The sequence below is a fragment of the Ovis aries genome, chromosome X, assembly GCF_016772045.2.
Source record: "Ovis aries strain OAR_USU_Benz2616 breed Rambouillet chromosome X, ARS-UI_Ramb_v3.0, whole genome shotgun sequence".
Lineage (NCBI taxonomy): Eukaryota > Metazoa > Chordata > Mammalia > Artiodactyla > Bovidae > Ovis > Ovis aries.
This window is the reverse complement of record NC_056080.1, coordinates 113,728,759-113,752,188: the sequence shown is the minus strand read 5'-3', so window position 1 is coordinate 113,752,188 and position 23,430 is coordinate 113,728,759. Positions and strand designations below refer to the sequence as shown.

Sequence of the window (23,430 nt, the reverse complement as noted above, 5' to 3'; positions counted from 1 at the left end):
TTTAGTTTTCGGCATGTGGGATCTAGTTCCCTGACCAGGAATTGAACCTGGGCCCCCTGAATTGGGAGCTCAGAGTCTTAACCGCTGGACCACCAGGGAAGTCCCTGGATATAATTTCAGGACTTCATAGATCTTTTGAAGCACTCGCATGAGTTTCTAACTAAGAATTCCTGCTTTAGGGAAACACAGAGTGAAAGGGGACACTTATGGTGCCAGGAACCATTGAGAATTCTAGGAATGGTAAAGGAAGTAGTTACAAGCTCATCACAGTGCAGTCTGCAGCTCAGGGTAGGGCTCTTTGGGACAGAGATGAAGTGCTGTACTAACCAGGAGCCAGCCAGAGTGCCTTCATGAATTGAAGCAGAACATTCCAGAACTCGAGGAGGGGATATCCTAGGAGCTCACACTGCAAAAGAAGGCTCTGATGCCAGTACTCAGAGAGACTGGGAGCCCACCAGATCCAATAGCAGTCGGTGCCTGCCTAAGTTGTTCTCAAGTCTGATACTCAGTAGCTAGAGTCAGTATCCAAGTCACGTAGAGTAGAAGAAAGGGACCCAGGACTTGTAAGACTAAAAGCCATGCCAATGGAGCACTGATCCGTGGTTAGCCTTTAGTTCCTTCAGGTGGTTTGTTATTGTTGCTTGTTTGTTGGGATTTTATTAATAATAATATTATTTTATTTAATTAGAAAGATATAAACATGTTAGAGTTCTAATAGGTATTATATTGCATTTATATCTTATTTTTGAGAGAATTTATATTTGTATAAATATTATGTGCCTCTCCAAGAGGATAGTATATTTTTCTGTGTTTTCAGACTGAATTTTGTACCTTTTGATACAATTTTTATCATCTTTAATATAATTTCTGTACTTCTCATCCTGAGTTTTTTCCTAATGTTTATATGCGTGCTATTGTCAAGGAAGTGTTTTCTCCCAGTTCTAGTTGGTTTCTTTTTCCCCCCAGTTTTATTGAGATATAATTGACATGTGACATTGTGTAAGTTTAAGATGTACAATGTTTTGATTTGATATTCTTGCTTTTAAAGCTTCCAGCTTTTGTATTTCTTTTGTTTATTTAACTGTGTTTATCTTGCTTCTTAGTGGATTTCTTTTTGAAAAATTTCAGTCTGTTTTAGTTGTGCTAAGGGGACACGGGTTTGTGCACATCTGAGCTCAGACTACTTAGGGACGCAGTGAGGGTGGGAGTTGTGGGAAGGAAACAGAGGTGGGGCTTGTTGGCACAGCTGGAGTTGGGGAAGACCTGGGCTAGTTAGCAGCAAGATAGGAAGGGACAGTTATGAGTGTAGTCTTTGCTCTCTCGGGGTTATTATTCTGTTATCATCCTCTTTCCATTCACATATGGAGAAGCTGAAGGTCAAGGCAGTGCTTTGCCGTGATCTTGCCTCTCACAGCAGACGGTTAGCAAGGTTAGCTCTGTTTTGTCAGATTGCTGGGCCCAGGACCCAGTCTTGAGCTGTCAGGTTGTTACCTCTGCATTTAGCATGTTTCTGTCAATAGCAGGGTGTATTCTTGAGTTCATACATATGTTTATGTTAACAAGTTTTTGTCAACTTACATTTGGCCCTGTATCAGGTATGCTGTGGGTGGGGGCTGGGTAGGAGAGAGAAGACATGTGGTTCCCTTGCATAGTAGCCTGCCTCATGGGGAGGGTGAGCCATGAACTCTGTCGCCCAGGTGCCTTCATGCAAAGCACATGCAGAAGAATGTTAAGGTGACATGCTGGTACTTAGATCATCCTCTAATGAATAGCTCTCCCCATTCTTTTAAGACTTATGTCACACTGTTATTGTTTGATTTCACAGCATCCGCCCCACTCTGCAAAAAAAGGAAAAAAGTTCCATATGGCAGATATTTTAAAAATCAAAGTGAATTGAAAAAAATCTGTTTTTAGAATTATCCTGCACAGCAAGGGTGCAATGAGACAGGCACTCTCACATGCTACAGATGGGCAGGCATTAAATTGATACAATCTGTCTAGGAGGCAGTTTGGCAATAAGTGACATGGGCTTTAGGGTTCTTACCCTTTGACTCAGTCATTTCACTTCTCTCAGGATTAGCTAAAGGAAATAATCTGGGATGTACACAAATAATCATAGAAGGATTTTTAATGCATCACTTTTTTCTTTTTCCTAGCTATTTTAATGACAGCAACTTAATATATTACTGCTCAGACTTCAACATGTTTTCCTTTTTTTCTTTATGATTTAGCAATAAATTTTAACACATAAACATATTCTTGAGGAAAAGGAGGAGATTGTGATTAGGGTGGAGATCAAAGGGAACAAGCTTTGTCTTTAACGTTTTAAGTTTTTGCATACAACATCATTTAAATAGCAAAATTCCAGAGACAGCTTAAATGCCCAGTAACATGGATTGGTTCAAATAATTGCAGTACATGCATATGATACAATATAGATAATGATGTTTTCAGAAAAAAACAATTAACAACTGTGGGAAAATGCCCATTGTATAATGTTGAGTGAAAAATACAAGGTATACAATTGTATCTATAATATAATCTCAAATTAAAAAAATTATGAATGTTTGTTTATCTGTTGAATAGACGGAAATATGCCAAAATGCATAAATATCCCTGAGTTGAGAGATTGTCAGTGACTTTTCTTATCTCCTATTCGTATTTTCTGTCTTTTCGAATTTTTTTGCAATAAACATGTATCACTTATTTTTAAATAGTTGTTTTTCTGATTCTAAATATTGCCAATTTTTTCATGCATGTATTTACTTTTGCAAGATAAAATCCTTTATACCTGTTTCTTTTCAGCATACATTTTCATTTTTCAGTATGTTGTGAACATTTTCCTGTGTCATTTAAAATGCATACATCATTCAAAATGGCTACATAATATTTATGTGTGTATCATAATTTACTTAACCAATCTCCTGCTCTGATATTGAGGTTATTTTCAGTCTTTCACTATTAAAAGGGACTTCTGTGACAAATATCCTGCGTTAACATCTTTTATACATCTCTTTGTAATTTGGTAAGTTCCTAGAAGTTGAATTGCTGGGTCAAAAGTATACACATTTAAAATTTTGGTAGTCACTGCCATATTGCTTACTAGTACCTCCTCCCCATCCTTGCCAACAATAAGTATTTTTCTTTCTAATATTTGTTAATATAGAAAGTGGAAATGGTAACTTTGTGTTAATTTTTTATTTCTTTGGTTATAGGTAAAATTGGATGTTTTTATTTCATATATTTTTAGCCATTTTTATTTCTTCTTATATGAATGTTTTTCTGTGTTATCAGCCAAAAAGCTTGAAGAAACACTTTTTTACATGTAAACAAAATAATTGCATGGCACTCAGTGGAGTTTTGGGAAGATACTCTTGTGATGTTGAGAGTCTAGTCTGGAGATGACAGTGGGCCTAGGGAACCTTTGATTATTCTCATTGCTCTTGGAGAGGTGGTATTAACTGTCTTTACTGTTCTACAGAAGCTACCAATGGTGCGGTGCCCCAAGGCCAGCGACCACCCCCTCGTATCAAGAATTTCCAGATAAACAACCAGATTGTGAAACTGAAATACTGTTATACATGCAAGATCTTCCGGCCTCCCCGGGCCTCTCATTGCAGCATCTGTGACAACTGTGTGGGTGAGTAAAACCAAAGGGGCTTTGCCTGGGGGAAAGGCTGAGTTGAAGAGGATCAGAGTGATTTTTCAGGGACGGGAAGATAGATTTAGATAGAAAATGAGCTAGATTTAGTTAAGAAACTTTAGATAGGAAACAAGCTTCTGAACAGTTGTAAATCAACTATACTTTTGTAGATCAGATCATAATTTAAATATCCTCTAGTCTAAAAAAAAAAAACCTCTTGTAAATGAAGAGATAAACTTTACCTGTTTTTCAAATCTGAATTTTCCTCTGCTGAATCTGTTTCAAGTGGAACCCACCTTATAAAGGGGGAGGAGAATCCTAGTCCACTGGAGGGCAGCATCGAGGAAGGAAGGGCTAAATAAGAAGTGGTGTTCCCAAGAAGAAAAAAGTTGCTAGCACTTATTGAATTTCTCGTATATATTAGGCACTGTGCTAAGTGCTTTCCCTTTCTCTCATTTAAGACTTATAAAAACACCGTAAGATAGATATTATCCCCATTTTGCAGATGAGGAAATAGGTGAAGCACCTTTGTGTAGGTTTGTATGAAGCTGGAAAGGGTCTAATTCCAAAATCCTCATTTGTTCTTTCTCTGCTTCTGCTTCAAGTGTGGCAGGTGTATGTGTGCATAATACAGGGGTCTGTGCTTCTATTTGCATATATATGTGACTTAGTTGTAATCACTGCCTAGTGTATGCTGAGCCCTGGAAACGATCAAAAACAGACAGTAAATATGTCCGTTGAAAGGCAAATGTGTGCAGTTCCTTATATTATCAATAAGGATTCTTCCAGCATTCTTCGTATATGCCATGGAGTATGCCTGAGTACCTTGCTTTCCTCTTATTAGCCAATTCTTTTTAGTTTAAGGGTGGGAAGATGTATCTTACTTTAAATGGTAAAAGATATTTGTAGATAGGATTTTTATAAATTGAAACATTTTAAGTGAATCAGGAAACTTGATATTTTAAGAAAGTCTGATGTGACGGTTTTCAGAAAGAATTTCCTCTCCTTATTAATATTCTTAAACATAAAGAACTCATGCAAGTTGATTTTTTTAAGAAGAAGCCCTAATATTTTAGTAGAAATATGGACAGCAGATAAAACAGGAAATGCATTTACTTAGTTAACATGAAAAAAAAAATGTTCATCTCTACTCAACATCAAAGAGAAAAATTAAAACAAGATCTTTTTAAATCTAGAAATTCAGCAAGGAAAACTTGATAATGCTTCGTCCTACACTAGCGAGAGTATAAATTGGAAAAAACTTTTTGGAAGGCAACCTAGTAAGATTCATGCCTTTAGAACATGTATACTTTGATGCCACTAACTTGCTTTCTAGGGATCTATCCCAAGAAAGTAATTAGGGATATGGTAAAAGATTTAGGTATGGACATATTTACCTCCAGATTATTATAATAATGAAAAATTGGAAAGAACCGTATTGTTCACCAGTAGATAGACGGTCAAATAAATTGTGGGACATTCATGCAGTAGACTTCTGTCTATGGGAAAAGTGGAATGAAATAAAATAGAAGATAGGCTACATTTATAGTGTGATCTCAGTTACCCATTGAAAAAAATTTAAGTATGTATAAAGAATTATGCATGGAAGTTCTCCAGAATGCTTATTGTCTATTATCTATAGGTTGTGGGGTTATAAGGGATTTTGTTTCCTTCATTAGAAAAAAATTATTTTCAAGTTTTCTACAATGAGCATGTACTAGTTGTATTATTAGAAAAAAGTGTGATTTTAATATAATAAAAATATATCTGTATGAATATATATTTTCCAATGTTTTTTATATGGCAGGTTTGTTTAAAGTAAGGCTATCTTCATTCCTTTTTCTGAAAAGATATTGCAGCCCTTTAACTAGGAGGTGCACCATTCTTAACACTTATTTTTTTGACTGGTACACAGCTCATTGTGCTTTAAAAATGATGTATTTTATTTTTTGTGGGTTTTTTTGATTCATTAAAATAATACACATTCATTGTAGAAAAGATAGAAAGTACAGGTATAAATAAAACTTAATCCCAAACTCATTCTCCATTTTGTTGTATTTCCTTCTAGTCTTTCTCTTGTTTGTAAAACTCTATCTACATGATAGAGTTTTTAGTCCTGCCTTTGTCATTTACTGTTATCTCCTGAGCATTTTTCTACATCTTTAATAAATGTTTTTTGAATATATCATTGTTATTATTTTGGCCTCACTGCATGGCCTGTGGGATCTTAGTTCCCCGACTAGGGACTGAACCCACATCCCTGCATTGGAAGGCAAAGTCTTTACCACTGGACCGCCAGGGAAGTCCCAGAATATGCTATTTTAATGACTGCATAATCCATCATATGGCCATATTCTAGTTTATTTAGGCAATCTGCTATCAGTCTATATTATTCACAATCCTATTTCATTCATTATTATAACACATTAATCAAAATTAATAAGTTTAGGAATGTGGTGGAATTGGAACCTTCATACTTTCCTGGTGGGAATTGTAAAATGGTGCTGCCACTGTGAAGAATACTTTGGCAGTTCTTCAAAAAGTTAAAATTATATGGCTCAGCAATTCCACTCCTGGATATATACCTGTATTAGTGTGCTTGGGCTGCCGTAACAGAATACCACAGACTCAGTAACTTAAATAACAGAAATTAATTCTCTCATAGTGCTGGGTGTTAGTGGTCCAAAATCACAGAGCAGACTGGGTGGATTTCTGGTGAGGATTGCAGGTGGCCACCTTCTGGCTGTGTCCTCACCTGGCCTTTTCTCTGTGCTTGCATACTTCCTTTTCTTATAAGGCTACCAGTTGTATTGGATTAGGGCCCCACCCTTATGATCTCATTTAACTTTAGTTATCTCCTTAGAGGCCATATCTCCAAATACAGTCACATTGGGGCTTAGGGCTTCAACATATGAATTTTAGGGAGGCGGGGGAATGACACAATTCTGTCCATAGCAATACCAAAAGGAACTGAAAAACAGAAACTCAAACATATTTGTACATCAGTGTTCACAATAGCCAAAAGATGGAGGCAATCCAAGTGTCCCTCAACAAACAGATACGCAAAAATGTGGTACAGCCATACAATGGAATATTTTTCAGTCATAAGGAGGAATGAAGTGCTGATACGTGCTACAATATGGTTGAGTCTTGAAAACATGCTGGGTAAGAGAAGTCAGATGCAAAAGGCCATATATTGTATGATTCCACTTAAGTGAAATATCTAGAATAAGCAAATTCATAGAGATAGAAAGAAGATTAGAGGTTACCAGGGACTGGGAGAAGGGGAAAATGGAAAGTTACTACTTAATGAGTACAGAGTTTCTGTTTAGGGGTGATGAAAATTTTTGGAAATAAGTATTTGTGATGGTTGCACAACACTGTGAATGTAATTAATGCCAGTGAATTTTACACTTAAAATTGGTTAAAATGGCAAATTGTATGTTTTATAAATTTTACCACAATAAAAAATTTAATGAAAACGTATTGACCCTAAATTTCTGTGCTCTTCTCTATTTCCTTATGAGAAATTACTGAAAATGGATTTATTCTGCCAAAGGGACGTAAACATTATTAAGGCTCTTGATACATATGTCCAAATTGCTTTCCAGAAAGGTTCTCTCAATTTGTAGTTCCACAAACAGTATATTATACATTTTACCCTGTTCTCACTAGCATTGAATATCATTTTATATATCCTTATTTTGATAGGCAAAAACTTTCTTATTGTTGTCCATGCATTGGAGAATGAAATGGCAACCCACTCCAGTGTTCTTGCCTGGAGAATCCCAGGGACGGGGGAGCCTAGTGGGCTGCCGTTTATGGGGTCGCACAGAGTCAGACACAACTGATGCGGCTTAGCAGCAGCAGCATTGCACTGGCTTATTAATGAATCAGAGGACTAAATATATGTTTATGTGGTATTATTAACTGTTTTGATTTTTGACTATTTTCTTGAAGGAGTATTTGTATTTAATTATTGATTTATAAGGACTTTTAATACACTTAAGTTATAAAATTCAAATATATTCCTGTTGGGTTTTCTTCCTCTTTCATTTTCCTGATAGTATTTTTAACATATTGGAAATATTTTTTGAAGTGTATGAAGTCAAATCATTTCTTTGTCATCTGTGTTTTTTTCCATTACTTTTATGCTTAGAAAGCCCTTCTCCATTCAGGAGACAAATGTTCACCTAGTGTTTTTGGTTATTTTAAGGTTTTACTTTGCTTTTACATTTAACTCTTTAATCCATCTGGAATTACTTTTGATAAATAATGTGAGGAAAAAAGATTGAAGCTTATTTTCAGTCAAGTAACCAATTGTTTATGGAATGATACTGCCTTTCACCACTGGTTTTGTAGCACTGCTTTTCCCAGACAGAAGATTTTTATATATTCTATTTCTGGGTGATTTCCATTCCATTAAGCTATGCCACACCATTTAAGGTGTGTAATTTTTTACTAACTGGAGTTTAAGAAAAACCACACTACTCATTTTTCAAAATTTCCTTGGCTGTTTATACTGATTTATTCTTCCTGCACTTAGTAGACTCACGTACTAAGACTTTTCTTGGGAAAAACAAGCTCTGTGCTGTTAACTGATGGTGAGACAGATCACTTAACCCCTCAGTATGCCAGTTTCCTTATGTATAAAATGGAGAAAAGAATATCTTCTTTTGCCTAACTCCCAGGGTGATTGTGGGGATCGAAGGAGATGGCTGTGAAAACATTGCAAAAAGTGAAAACCAGTGTTTTTTACAGTTGCAGTACACAAGGACCCTAAGGGTCTGGGAATTCCGTATGAAGTGGATGGTGGGGTTGTGCTTCGTCTTGGAGGCTTTGGTGCTGGACTCTCTCTTTCTCCCACAGAGCGCTTCGACCATCACTGCCCCTGGGTGGGGAATTGTGTTGGAAAGAGGAACTACCGCTACTTCTACCTCTTCATCCTGTCTCTCTCCCTCCTCACGATCTATGTCTTCGCCTTCAACATCGTCTATGTGGCTCTCAGTGAGTATACAGGGCAGTGTCTGTTGGTGGAAGGGTGGGTGGAGGGAGGAGGCTTGAGGACAGCTTAGGGGAGTGGTTTCCTATCCTGGGGAGACTTTCCCATTGCAAAGGCACCTTAGGAACAATTAGAAGTGAGCACTACTGTCTGCTCCTGAGCAGAGCTCCAAACCTCAGGATTTACTGAGCATGTTGGCCTTCTCAGTGGCCCTCTGCTAGGGATCGGGGCCATAATTACCAGTTTGTCCCTAGAGTACCTGGCATGTCCCAGGTGATCCCAAAGGTTGAGGATGTATTTTTGGTGTATGTGTCCTCTCTTCTGCCTCATAAGACCTGCTTAGTGTCAGGTGGTAGAAGGGGTTATACCAGAGAAATGTCTTTTAGTGGCTCATGGTCTGCTTCGGAAGATAGAAAACACACACTTGTGCACATCTGCACATGCACACACCCCCACACATCCAACAGCCCAAGAACAGACAGGATGTGGAGTTAAAGGAGTGGTCTTCCTCAGGGTAGCTCCCTGGGAAGAGATGAGTTCTGAGCTGGGTTTTGAACAGTGGAGAGATATAGATTGGTGAAGAGAGAGGATTTTTCTTGGATATTTCTGGTTTCTTTCACCTATGAATGCATTTCCCTGCTGCATGCCCATAGCTGGAGGTTAGGGAGAAGGGAGGGGAGCCAGATGCTGGGCTTGTAGCTGACTCTCTAGTTGTGTTGGGTCCTGCGTTGGAAAGGTGAACCCTTTAGTCAAGAGAGCACCAGTTTGCAGGAGAGTCCCTTACCTGAATGAGGGCTTATCTCTTGCCAGCTTGTAACAAGGATAGGGAGGGAAGAAAGTAGGCACTAGAGTATGTGGATATTTTTTACTGAAGTTACTAATCTTTCTACTCCTCCTCCCAATTTCACAGAATCCTTGAAAATTGGCTTCCTGGAGACATTGAAAGAAACTCCTGGAACATATCCTCCCCTGGCAGTAGGTCCCTGTGCAGCCCTCTTAAACTACTTTTCAGCGTGCTTTCTGTCTGCAGTTCTCCACCATCTCATTTTTCAGACGTCAGAGAGTGCCAATGTCTAAAATTGAAAAATGTAGTCTTAGTGGTAACAACCAAAATGGAAAATGGCTGGGGCTTAAAGGGAGGTTGTTTTTTCACCCTTGTCTCCACTGCTTCCCTCCCAAGTCCTTCTGATCCTAGGCTCAGCTCTGCCTTCTCTAGTGGGCTGTACTTTACTCTCAATAGACCTCTTGTGTCACTAGAAGTCCCACCTTCCTGTTACAGCTAAGGCTTATTTTGTACAGCAGTTACATTTCTGAGAAGGAGATTCAACTGGGATTTCTAGAAATCACATTCTGGTTTCTTTCCCACCAATTTTTTTGTTTATAGAGTTTGTTTTCCGGTGGCAGAGATGACCATCGTTGTTTTGCTTTGGACCCCTCCTAAATGTCCCTTTCAAAGAGCCAATGATGAATAAACAGAAAACGTCTAAATACACTAAATCTGTTAGAGAGCTCCTTGTAGTGTATAAACAGGAGTCTGTTACTTTTCATGAGGGATACAGCCAGTGAGTTTAGAATTCATCCATTGTTATAAATGGATATATATTTGTGATGTATGTTCCAAGGGGTAAAGATGGTGTGATTGGTGCCATGAACATGGGCTGAGGCATTAAGTCCCCTGGTGTGGCCTCTTCAACATTCCTTAACAACACCTCACTGTTCTAGAAGTACTCATTTGCTTCTTCACGCTCTGGTCCGTCGTGGGACTGACTGGATTCCACACTTTCCTTGTGGCTCTCAACCAGACAACCAATGAAGATGTGAGTCAGCTTTTCCTTTCCTTATCACATATTCTTCTACCAAAAGCCTATTCTCTAATTACCTGCTAGAGAACTGTCTCCAGGGTCTGGGAGATTGAGGCAGGTGTGGGAATTGGTTAAACCAGGTGTGTAGAAGAACAAGCAGACTGCTTTGTTTGGAGCTGAATGCCTATAGGGAATGAGGAAAAAGAGATTGAATGGTTGGGTGGGCACAAGGTCTTCAAATGTTCATACGTCCTTAAAAGTTAACTAACTGGGTTTGGAATGGAGAGAGACAGTTGCATTGAATTACATCCTTGCTTTTAAAAAGTTACTGATTAATCCATATTTATTGTAGAAAATCAGAAACTACAGATAAACAAAAAATAGCAAATAAGTCCCTGTAATTTTACCTCCTAGGCCTCACCATTGTTGTGGTGTGATCTATAGTCTTCTAGACTTGTCTAGACTTGTTCCCATGCTTGTTTATTTGAGTATATTATGGGGGTTTTTTGCAGTCTGGATTTCTTTTTTTCTTTTTTTAAAAATAAATTTATTTATTTTAATTGGAGGCTAATTACTTTACAATATTGTGGTGGTTTTGCCATACATTGACATGAATATTACGTATTTTTAAATGGAAATAATATATAACTCTCAGGTATCTACATTTTCAACTCTATTGTGAATATTTTTCCATGGCTGTGCATATATTTCTTTTTTTTTCTATTGTGGTAAAAGACATATAGCATAAAACACACCATCTTAAACCATTTTTAAGTGTACAATTCATTGGCATTAGTACATTGACATTGTTGTGCAACCATTGCCACCATCCATCTCTAGAACTTTTCCATCTTCCCATGCTCTATGTATTTCTTCAACATAATGTTTAATGTAAGCCTTGGCTTTTATCTTGCAGATCAAAGGCTCATGGACAGGGAAGAATCGTGTCCAGAATCCCTATAGCCATGGCAACATTGTGAAAAACTGCTGTGAAGTGCTGTGTGGCCCGTTGCCCCCCAGGTACTCAAAGGACTGGAAGGTTCTGGGACTCTTGGGACAAGCAGTTAGACCCAATCCTGTCACCTGGTCTGATGCGTTCTTCTGAACATGGCCTCTTGGTGTCAAAAGAGGGCTTCCCAGGGATTGTCCCTGGGTGCCATATCTACATGGACCGTAGACCACAAGCTGGTTGTTTTGAAGGGATGACCTTTCATTCTTATTTCATCTGTTTATTCCTTTGTTAATGTGGTATTCCATGATTTGTGGAAGAAAAAAGTGAATGGAAGGCAGGAGGTGCGTGCTTGGATCAGGCTAGACTGCCAAAGGGCAGGCTTGTGTTTTCCAGCACACACAGCAAGCAGATGTGGGTGGATGGACAGGTGGATGCGAGGTGTTGTGTTAACTCTGCTATCTCCTTCAGTGTGCTGGATCGAAGGGGTATTTTGCCACTGGAGGAAAGCGGAAGTCGACCCCCCAGTACTCAAGAGGCGAGTACCAGCCTTTTGCCTCAGGGCCCAGTAAGTGTTCCTGACTTTTTTTTAAAGCTTTTAGACTTTAAGACTGATTCGGTGATAGAGGGTATAGGGTAAATTTATACCTTGGCAATATAATTAGGCAATTTTGTGTCCAATCACTCCAGCTTCCCTGTGTCTGCTTCTGTGCTGACATTTTCTTAAGATCTTTGTGCCCTTGACATAGATTAAGATCTAGTCATTTCTCCAACATTTTGTGTCAGCCAATGTGTTAAGGATACACCAATGAACAAGGCACACAATGTCCCTGATCTTACGAACCTCATTGTGTAGTGGGGATGAGAGACAATAAAACAGGCTGTTCGTTGGTACAGTGACAGTTGTCTTGATGAGGGAAGAATAAAATGCTATAGGAGCAGTGGTAGTGGTCAGGGGAGTGGGTCGGAGTTAGTGGTGTGGTTACCTTGATAGAAGGGGGCTGCTTCTCTGGAATATGCAGGTGTTACGGAAACTCTCCCAGCTATACTACTCAGATATGCTTTAATAAAGTATGTTCCTCAGAAGTTATTAGTTGAACTTTCTTCTTAAATAATAGCTCTATTGAGATATGATTCAGATACCATAAAATCTCAATTAAAAATGTAGGATTCACTGGTTTGTAATATATTCACAGAATTGCACTATCATCACAACAATCAATTTTTAAACATTTTCATTGCCCTTCCCCCCCCCCAAAAAAAAACCCTGTACCCATTAGCAGTCACTGTCCCTTTCCCCCCAGTTCCCTCAGCCCCATCCCTGCTGCTGCTGCTAAGTCACTTCAGTCGTGTCCGACTCTGTGCAACCCCACAGACAGCAGCCCACCAGGCTCCCCAGTCCCTGGGATTCTCCAGGCAAGAACACTGGAGTGGGTTGCCATTTCCTTCTCCAATGCATGAAAGTGAAAAGTGAAAGTGAAGTCGCTCAGTCGTATCCGACTCTTAGCGACCCAATGGACTGCAGCCTACCAGGCTCCTCCATCCATGGGATTTTCTAGGCAAGAGTACTGGAGTGGGGTGCCATTGCCTTCTCCACAGTCCCATCCCTAGGCAACTGTTAAGTTTCTTCAGTACATTTCATATAAATGCAGTCGTATTATATGTGTTCTTTTGTGACTGGCTTCTTTCATTTAGGATTGTATTTTCAAGGTTCATCCATGTTGTAGCTTGTGGTGGTACTTTTTTCCTTTATATCGTTGGATAATATTCCATTATATGGATAGACCATATTTTATTTATACGTTCATCAACTGATAGACATTTAGATTGTTTCCACCTTTTGGTTATTATGAATAATGCTGAAATGAACATGTGTATGCAAGTTTTTACATGGACATATGTTTTCATTTCTCTTGACTATATACATGAAATTACTGGGTCATATAATAATTTTATGTTTAACCTTTTTAAGAACAGCTGTACTGTTTTCCAAAGTGGCTGTACCATGTTTTCACCCCCACCAGTTGCATATGAGGGTTCCAGTTTCTCCATATCTTGGGCAACACTTGTTATTATCATCCACCATTTTGATTCTAGCCATCCTTGAATATGTGCAGCCATATATCATGGTAGCTTTGATTTGCATTTCCCTGATGCATAATGATACTGAACATCTTTTCATTAGTTTATTGGCCAGTTGTGTATCTTCTTCTTTGGAGAAGTGTCTATTCAGATCCTTTGTCCATTTTTAAATTGGATTGTTTGGGATTTTTTTTTAAATTGTTGAGTTGTAAGAGTTTTTTATTCTGTATGTAAGTCCCTTATCAGAGATTTGATTTGCAAAGATTCTCCAGTTTTGTATATTGTCTTTTCACATTCTTGATGGTGTCCTTTCAAGCACAAAAGATTTCAGTTTTGTGTAGTCTAGTTTATCTATTTTGGTTGTTGTTTTTGCTTGCGCTTTCATTGTCAGGGCTTCCCTTGTAGCTCAGCTGGTAAAGAATCTGCCCACAATGCCAGAGACCTGGGTTCGATCCCTATGTTGGGAAGATCCCATGGAGAAGGGAAAGGCTACCCACTCCAGTATTCTGGCCTGGAGAATTCCATGGACTATATAGTCCATGGGGTCGCAGAGAGTCGGACACGACTGAGTGACTTTCACTTCACTTCACTTCATTGTCAGATCTAAGAAACCATTGCCTAATCGAAGATCATGGAGATTTATACTCTGTTTTCTTCTTAGAGTTTTATAGTTTTAGCTCTTATATTTAGGTCTTTAATCCATTTTGAGTTAAATTTTGTATATTGTATGAGGTAGAGGGTTCAAATTCTTTATTTTGCATGTGGATATCCAGTTGTCTTGGCACAGTTTATTGAAGGTTATCCTTACTCTGTTGAATTGTTGTGGTACCCCTGTCAAAAATCAGTTGATCATAAATGTGAGAATCTGTTTCTGGACTTTCAGTCCTATTCCACTGATCAATAAGTTTATTCCTATGCCAGTATCATACTATCTGGGTTACTGTAGCATTGTAGTAAGTTTTGAGATTATGAAGTGTGAGTCCTCCAAAATTTATTCTTTATTTAATTGTTTTGGTTCTGTTCCTTCTAATTTCCATATGACTCCTAGAATCAACTTAATCAATTTCTGCAGATGTACCAGCTGAAATTTTGATGGGGATTGTATTAAATCTGTAGATTAATTTGGAGAATATTATGATTAACATAATTACATGTTAAGACTAACATGATTAAGCCTTCTGAGCCAATAATATGGGCTGTAATCTCATTTATGTAGGTCTTTTAAAATTTCTTTCAACAATGTTTTGTAGTTTTCAGAGTATAAGTTTTATATTTCTTTTGTGACCCTTATTCATAAGTCTTTTATTCTTTTTGATGTTATTATAATATAAATGGGCTTCCCTGGTGGCTCAGGTCATAAAGAATCCACCTGCAGTGTGGGAGACCTGGGTTTGATCCCTGAGTTTGGAAGATCCCCTGGAGAAGGGAATGGCTACCCACTCCAGTATTCTTTCCTGGAGAATTCCATGAGCCTGGCAGGCTACAGTCCATGGAGTCACGAAGAGTTGGACACGACTGAGAGACTTTCACTTTCACATAATATAAATGAAATTATTTTGGAGACTTCCCTGACTATCATTCAGGAGATATTTTCAAAGCAGATGTACCATCTGAAAATTTAGCCACCCTACCCCCTTTGGTTTAGAATCACTGTTCTAGTGAGCCACGTATTAGGGCCCAAAGAAGATTGAGAGCCACTGTGTCAGACCTGGTGAGACATGTATGTTATAATATTCTGTTGTGAAAGAGGGAAGGTGATCTGTGTAATTATTTGTGGTCCCGTTTATTATTAACATGAATAATAATGGAAACATCTGTCCACAACAGGCAGTTAAGAGTAGAACTCAAATTTCAATTGCTTTCTGTTGAGAAGACAATAGTCTAGTTTTGGTTCTGAGTTTCGGGCTGGTGGGAGCATATCTCTAGCCATGAGTGTGGTTAATGGGTTCAGAGGATGAGTTCAGTGTCTATGGATTATCTCCATTTGGATTCTGTATTGACTTTGATATCTTTTCCTTCTCAGGCCCCAATAGACCATCTAAGCAATGAGATGCCGGAGGACACCAGCACTCCTGAAGAGATGCCACCCCCAGAGCCCCCAGAGCCCCCACAGGAGGTGATGGAAGCTGAGAAGTAGCCTATGTATGGAAGAGACTTTCATTGTGTTTGATTAGGGCTGTGAGAGATTTAAGGGGAGAAGGTAAACCTGAGACAGAGAGAGAGTAAGCTGTTCCTCTCACTGTTTTTCTTTGGTCTTTATTCACCCTGTTGTAAACTGACATTTTCTTGCTGCAAGCTTTTTTAATTTCTGGACTCTAAGCAGTCGCAGAAGATGTCAGTCACCTCTGGTAACTGGACAAATGGGTCCCTTGGGCCCTGGCGCTGGTTTTCCATGGCCTCAGCCACGGAGTCTCTTTGGACTCCCCTCTCTTCCCTCCAGATCCCAGCTCTCTTGCTTGGGGTCACTGGCCCAATCCTGGGGTAAAGGTCCTTGAGACTGGCTCAATTCCCCTCAAGTTGCTGCATGTCACGAGTCCAGAGGCAGTCACAGAGACTGCTGGCCAGGGCATTCTACCTGGATTCTCGAGGCCTTCAGAATGGAGGAGGATGGAGAGTAGGTTTGGAGGATTCTCACGGCTCCAAAGTGCCAACATTGCCAGCAAATCCTTTCAGGAATGGGGCAGGTAGCTTCCAGTTGTTGTATTTATTCGTGTAGCTTCTCCTTTGTCCCCTGTCCACTCTCTTAACACCTAAGCCCCACTCTTTTCCTGTGAGATATATGTAAGTAGTTGTAGTATAGATAACGATTTACATTTCTTGTAGACTACCCAGAAACTTTTTACTACCTGTGCCATTCTCAATAAGAACTTATGAGATGCCAATGGCACGGCCCCTCACACTCTCTGTCTCATCTCTCCTCCTCTCTCACTAGCCCCTTTTAATTTGTTTTCCTTTTGACTCTTGTTCCCGTTGGGAGCAGGAACGGCAGTAATAAAAGTCTGCACTTTGGTGGCTCCTTTTCCTCAGAGGAAGCCCGAGTGCTCACTTAAACACTACCCCCTCAGACTCCCTGTGTGAGGCCTGTAGAGGCCCTGTATGCACAAATGGGGAAACCAAGGCACAGAGAGGCTCTCCTCTCCTCTCCTCTCCCCCTGTATCCCCTCAAAACAGAAAAAAAATAATAGAAAAAAGAGGATAACAAGTACTTCCATTAGGCCTCGGCTGAGTGAGGAGGGAAAGCCCCGCACTGCTGCCCTCCCGGGTAACCCACTCCAAGGCCTTGGCCCATCTCGGGCTTGGTAACCACACCAGGGGCTTCCTCCAGGCCCCAATCTTCCAGCACTTCCACCGGCAGAGTCCCAGAGTCACTTCACCCTGGGGGTGGGTTGTGGCCCCCAGTCAGCTCTGCTCAGGACCTGCTCTATTTCAGGGAAGAAAATTTATGTATTATATGTGGCTATATTTCCTAGAGCACCTGTGTTTTTCTCTTTCTAAGCCAGGGTCCTGTCTGGATGACTTCTGGGGAGGGGGGGGAGTGTAAACCAGAACTTTTAATCTATTTGAAGGTGATTAAACTGTGTCTAATGCAAACTGCCTGCCTCCTCCTTCCCCTTCCACTTCAGGAACCGCTGTGGGGTGTAAGTATCTTTGTGTGGCGGGGTGGGGGGTGAGGGTGGGGTTGAAGGGGTTGCTTGTTACTACTACCCATACTTCCCTTTTCCAGGGGACCCTTGGGTTGGAGAGATTGCTCCCAAACTCTCCACTGATCTATTTTACACTCTGGGTTGAAGTTTACCTTATTCTGAACTATGAAAAAAAAAAAAAAAGCCTTTCAAGGCCATGGACAGTGTTGGAAAGCTTGGGAGGGTCGAGGGTTATATTAAAGTAAGAGAACAAGTTCTTTATTAGGATATTGTTTTTATACAGATGGATGGTTTTAATTGCAGATGAGTCTTGGTTATTAAAGCAGACTTATCAGCCCCCTGCCCCCGGAAATATTTTGTTAGTGATCTTTTACGAGTGATGGTAATATTTCTTTTTAAATAGTCTCTAATCAAAATTCCTTACCAATTCCTGTTTCACTCTCCCCAGTTAATCAAAAGTAATGAAACTTGGCTGCTCACAGATTTTTCTCTGTCTTCCTATTTTCCTTGTAGCAGGATTTGAAGTTAGCAGTCCTTGGAGAGACAGAGAGACTAGGACTGGGACTAACTCTGATTCCTGTCCTATCTGCCTCTGCTTTCCCATTCTTTTTCTGGCTCTCTCGGTTTTGTCCTTGTAGTTAGATTTTAGTCAGTTCAAAATAAGGCCAAGCCTGGAAAGTTGGGAAGATACTAGATTTTTTTCAGTTAACTCGCCACTCAGATGAAACTGCTTTTAGTCAGTTCTCTGCCCATCTTGTCTCAGCCCATGTCCTCTCTCCTCCAGTTTACCTCAGCCACTCTTCTGTTGACCCTTGGGTCCATTAGATAAGCTGTCTTTTCCTGAGGTGAAGGGTCAAAATGGAAACCCCTTATCACTAGTGTGAAATGATTTTTTTAAAGCTTCTGGTTTTCCCTACTCCCTGCCCTTGTTCTTTTCCTTTATAAATCTTCTATTTTTAAGACCTTGGCCTGAAGATCTGTCCATTCATACCATGCACCAGCTGGGACTGTTCCTAGTCTGAGTTCTGATCAGAGTGGAGATTGATGAATTGGTCCTTCCCAGGGGAATAGGCTTTAAATTGTTTACTCTTTTCAATGGCTGACATTCTTTCCACCTCTCCCCTTCCTCCCCATTCCTTAAGTTTCCTATGTTCCCCACTTCCCCAGGCCAGGATGGTTGGCATGAATCCAAAACCTCTGGGGGCTGGTGGAATTTGACTCTTTGGGGCCTTTTTATTTTTCATGTCCCTTTGGCCCCGGGGCCCCCTTTGCCCTAGAAGAGAACACCATCTCCCCCTTTGCTTTTTTCACCAGTGGCAGCAGTGGGTTCTCAATCTATAGCAGCTAAACTCCATTCTTCCTGTCCTGACCTTCCTGCCTTTACCCATAAGTCCCTTTTTCCTGCTGAATGAATCTCGTTACCTTGTTGAGGGAAAAATAATTATTTTGTTTTAAAATCTGTTTTCTAACTTAAATGCAATTTAATATGTAAATCTCAGCACTTTTGTGTGAGCCTACAAATGTGTGTGTGTGTGTGTTGTATGTGTATGGTGGGATTTTCACTCTCTGGTGTTTCTTAATAAAGAAATCCTTCTTTCTGGGGGGAAGCCAATTAATGAAGGAGACTTGAATAGTTATAGAAATAGAAGGATGTTTGTTTCTTTGTGCTTCTGCCTCATTTCTTTACTTGTGCCTAGTGTGAATGACCAGACCCCTCCACCACCTTTTGACCCCCTCCCTTTTAGAGGGCCCTCAGCCTAGTGGGGCAGAGAGAGGGACCAGTACTGTGTCTGGTGCCCCTCTGGGACCACTTGGATTGGCTCAAGCAGTAACCTAGCAACCTAGCTCCCCTCCCTCTCCCCAAGGCCTGGCCCTGTTAGTCCTTTTCTTCCAGCTCAGTTCACTTTATACCTCTGAAGCTTGGGGCTGGGCTAGGGAAAATCACCAAGGGATCACAGTAAATTTTTTTTTTTTAATAATTTTCTCTCGTGCCTTGGTGCTACTAAAGAAGACCAGTGCTTCCAATGATTCAAAAAGCATTTGTGTCACTTTTGAGAACACATTCTAGGAATTGCTTGCGGTTCTTTGGAAATATGCTTTAGAAATAGTTTCAAAGGCTACAACTGCAAATATCATTACTTTTAAAGGATGCAAGGCATACTCCCTAAAAAGGGAGTCATTGTGGATTTCATGTTGTGGATAAATATGAAAGGGAAATGGGAACTAGAAATCTTCTGTAAACCATCAGATGCCCTATAGGACATCAGTATAGGTAGAAAAACCTAGTACCACTATCTGGGCCTAATCGTTATACAAGTAAACACAAAACATATTTTTATAGTTTTAATATTATACACTGAATTTCCAGTAATGCAGCAATTATGTAAATTGAGTAAAGATGGTCCTTTATTTTATTCAGAAATTTACCAAGAGTTGTGACTTTTGAAAATCAGGTCACCAACAGGAGTGCCATTCATGGTGTTTTAAGTCTCCAATATTTATTCTTCCTTTGTAGCACTTGCGTTTGCAGTGAATCTGCATGTATAGTGGAAGCATTGGACTAGTAGAGCTTTTAGTATAGTCTTACAAAGGCATTTGCATCTGAAGTTTAGTTATCTGATTCTAAATGACTTCCCTTTTGTTTCTTCTTTATACTATAGTTAGTGTATTAAATTGCTATTCTGGAGATTATGAGTATAAGCAGTTTATATTAACTGTGAAATGCATTTCAGGCCAAGGGTATATTACAAAATATTATATATATGAAGGGAGGGTTGAGAACCCCTGGACTAGATTATCTCAAAGGTCCCTTTCTACCTCTAAATATTTGGAAGACTTAGAAAATCAACAATGCCCCTCATCTCCTTATACCTTTAATGTGCTTTTTAAATTTTAAAAGTAATACATGTTGAAATTTTGAAAATATAGGAATGTAAGAAGATTGAAAAAAATCACTCATAAACTTATCACCAAATATATTAATCACTGTTAATGTTTTGGTTTATTTCTTTCTGGCCTTTTTTCTTGTGCATACATATATACATATATATATATATATATATATATATATACATATTTTTGAACATAACTGGAATTCAACTATCAATATAGTTTTGTAATCCAGCTTTTTTTACTTAGTATTTTTCATACCATTTTAAATTATTTGAAAATGTTTTTTAATGACTCCATGATATATATATAATATTTCCCCTATTGTCAGACATTTTTTAGGCATCTCCAATTTTTCCTTATTATAAATATTGCTATGATGAACTTCCTTATATATGGGCATATCTGTTATTATTTCTTTAGGATAAATTCCTAAAGGTGGAATTACTGAGTTTAATGGCTCTTGATGTGTGCTATGCTAAGTCACTTTAGTCGTGTGACCCCACAGACTATAGCCCGCCAGGCTTCTCTGTCCATGGGATTTTCCAAGCAAGAATACTGGAGTGAGTTGCCACTTCCTCCTCCAATGGCTCTTGATAAATATGGCCAAATTACTTTACAGAAAGGTTGACCCAGTTTGTCCTACCACCTCTGTATCAGAGAGCCTCCTTCAACACACCTTATTTAAACATTTGATCATCTGATAGCTAGTTATTAACTGGTATCTCCATGCCTTCATTTCCTAATTCCGTTAATTATGAGGTAAAACATTTTCTGCACCTCCCTTGTGTTTCTTGCCATTTTTATTCTGTGGATTGGCTAAGTCCTTTGTTTATCTTTCTTCTGGCATTAGGGGTTTTTCTTGTTGTTTAGTCACTAAGTTGTGTCTGACTCTTTTGTGACTCTTTGAACTGTAGCCCACCAGGTTCCTCTGCCCATGGGATTCTCCAGGCAAGAGTACTGGACTGGGTTGTCATTAATAAATGGAAGCTTGGAGCTCATCCTCCACCGTAGGCCAGGAAGTAAGGGAGCCTTGAGTTAGAAGTGTCCTTACAACTCTGGAGCACAGCGTAGATTTACCACCCTAACATTCCATGTCTCTTCACTTTCTTCAAGCTCCCCTCCCACTACCTTTTCTGCAAGCCACTGCCGGTCTTCAGCTATCTGACCATTCCAACTTGCCTGCGTGGGTGGTAGTTTTGTGCCCCAACTAGAGACATGGTTGTCATAAAACCTGGCCTCTGTCCATGACACTCCTGAAAGGAAAACACCAGTCAATCATGTAGTTCATATTGCTTGTGCTCACTTTTGTGCACCCTCTCTGTCTCTCAGCAGAAAGTACCACGACTTATCTAAGGTCACATGGACAGTTACTGGTAAAGCCAAGACCAGAATCCAGATGTCCTCAGTCCGAGTCCAGAGAGTTTTCCAGCATAACCCCCTATCCCTCAGTCGAGCAGGTGTAGACAGAGAAAGTGGTTTGAATAATTCCAAGTGCCACTGAAATGAAATGAACCTTTCCTTTATTTAACATTCAATAAATACTTGTTGAAAACTGACCACATTCTAGGGCTAACTTTAGGCAAAATTGCGTTGTTGACCCCATTCTCTTGAGAGTTGAGAAGCAGCGATGATTTTAGGATTTTTTTTTTTTTTTGGCCATTTTGGGTGAATTTTACCAATGATGTCTCCATTTTAGGCAGGCAGAGGGCTGACTATATATAGTCGAGCTGGTCTGGGGGCAGTTGTTGGGTTTTTGTTTTAAACTTAAATCTCTTAAATCTCTCTTCAGACACCTGCACTTAGGTTGAACTGATGGTGGGGTTTCTTTAGCACAGAAAGTCAGGAAGTTGCCTAGCCGGGTTCCCACAGTCAAATTGCCTGTCCCTTTGTGAGGGCCATTGCCCTGGGCCCTTTCTGACGCTATCCCTGGCAGGTCCCAGAGGCAGTGGTATACAAATGCTATATTAGTAACTGTGAAGTTATAGGAAAAGGTGAAGTCTACATATCAAGTGCTATAGAATTGCGTTTATTTAGGGCCTTCCTGGAGGAGGAGTGTCGGCTGGGTCTACAGGGGAGGCAGTTCCTTCCCACTTGATTGTGTTGTTTGTTGGCCAAGCAACATAGAATGTGGCTGACGTTGTGTGAGAAGTGAAGGTAGCCTTATTGTGAAGGAGGGGTGGGAGAGCCACTTCTTTTCCCCAGCTGGGAAACTTCATACTTCATCCTGAATTTCCTGCCTGGGAGGCTGGGGGGGGAAGGCGGTGAACCTCACTGAGACTACCGTGATTAGGGCCCATTTTTCCCTTTACAGACCTCTGTTAGCTTGGTTTTAATGCCCGTTGTCTCCCATGGCTCCACTGGGAAAGAGAGGTGGCGAGTGACAGGGGAGATGGTTTAGGAGGAAGGTGCTGATACCGCTGACTGCTTCCCCTAACTGCTTCAGCCTCTAATCCTGACTTGATGCTCTTTCTTTTTGAATCTGGCTTTTATCCACTTCTTTCTGGCAGCACATGGACGTCCAAGGGAGTTGCCTAAAATAAGGCTGGTACCCTGGGCTGATCATCCTCCTATGGGCTGGGCACAGCAAGGGCTGTCCCAGGCTTCCCAGATGGACTTTCTCCCATCACCAGCCTCTCCACAAACCAGAGCTGGAACCCCCTACCCTGAATGCTAGCACCCTCTGGAAGCTTCGAGATAGCTTGTCTCTGAGCTACAGCAGTTAGCCTGCAGACAAGCACATGTCAGCATGGCCTTTGTGCCCATTCTTGAGCTTAGTACCTTGAAGGTTACAAAAAATGTAAAACTCCACGATTTATTGTCACTATGTGCCAGGAACTTTATACACTATCTCATTTCTTTCTCTGCTGACCCCAAGAGGTAGGTATTATTAGCTGATTATTCTTTTTTGTTAAATTTAATTTTTATTTATTTTAAATTATTTTAAAATTGAGATTTAATTAACATAGCATTGTGTGAGTTTAAGGTGTATAAAGTGTTCACTTGATATATTTATCACAATATAGATCATTATTCTTATTTTATAGAAAAGAAATGTATGTGTCTGTAATTACCTCAAATTGTGTAACTAACTAGTAAGTGGTGGAGCCAGGATTTGAAGACACTTTAGTTAAACTCCAAAGCCTTTGCTCTGGGTCACTGCACTAACTAAGGGTCCAAGGAGAGATGGGCCTTAAAGGGAGTGAAATGGAGGTCACAGGATGGTGACATGATATCATTCATTGTGCATAAATTTTGTGCTCAACGCTATGCCAAGTATTTTGCATACACTACTTCATTCAGTCTAGGTAACAGCTCCATCATGGGGACTAGTACTATTATCCCCACTGTACTGATGTGGAAAGTTTGGTTCAAGGAGGTTTAACGATTTGTCCAGGATGATCCAGCTAATGAGTAAG

The 23,430-nt window shown here is 39.9% G+C and overlaps 1 protein-coding gene and 1 non-coding gene across 3 annotated transcripts in view; one reads left to right on the top strand and one right to left on the bottom strand.

Moving 5' to 3' along the window:
• ZDHHC9 (zinc finger DHHC-type palmitoyltransferase 9) overlaps positions 1–17,069 on the top strand; it is a 29,879-nt gene extending 12,810 nt beyond the window's left edge. For both annotated transcript variants that reach the window (XM_015105057.4, XM_015105056.4), the window contains 7 exons: positions 3,482–3,640; positions 8,513–8,650; positions 9,556–9,604; positions 10,360–10,462; positions 11,364–11,467; positions 11,868–11,964; positions 15,502–17,069. In XM_015105057.4, the coding sequence (XP_014960543.1) occupies positions 3,482–3,640; positions 8,513–8,650; positions 9,556–9,604; positions 10,360–10,462; positions 11,364–11,467; positions 11,868–11,964; positions 15,502–15,615 (764 nt within the window). In that variant the 3' untranslated portion in view covers positions 15,616–17,069. The remainder of the gene's footprint in view (positions 1–3,481; positions 3,641–8,512; positions 8,651–9,555; positions 9,605–10,359; positions 10,463–11,363; positions 11,468–11,867; positions 11,965–15,501) is intronic.
• TRNAG-CCC (transfer RNA glycine (anticodon CCC)) lies at positions 27–99 on the bottom strand. Its single transcript has one exon. It is a non-coding gene; the product is annotated as a tRNA-Gly (tRNA).
• Positions 17,070–23,430: the final 6,361 nt, after the last annotated feature.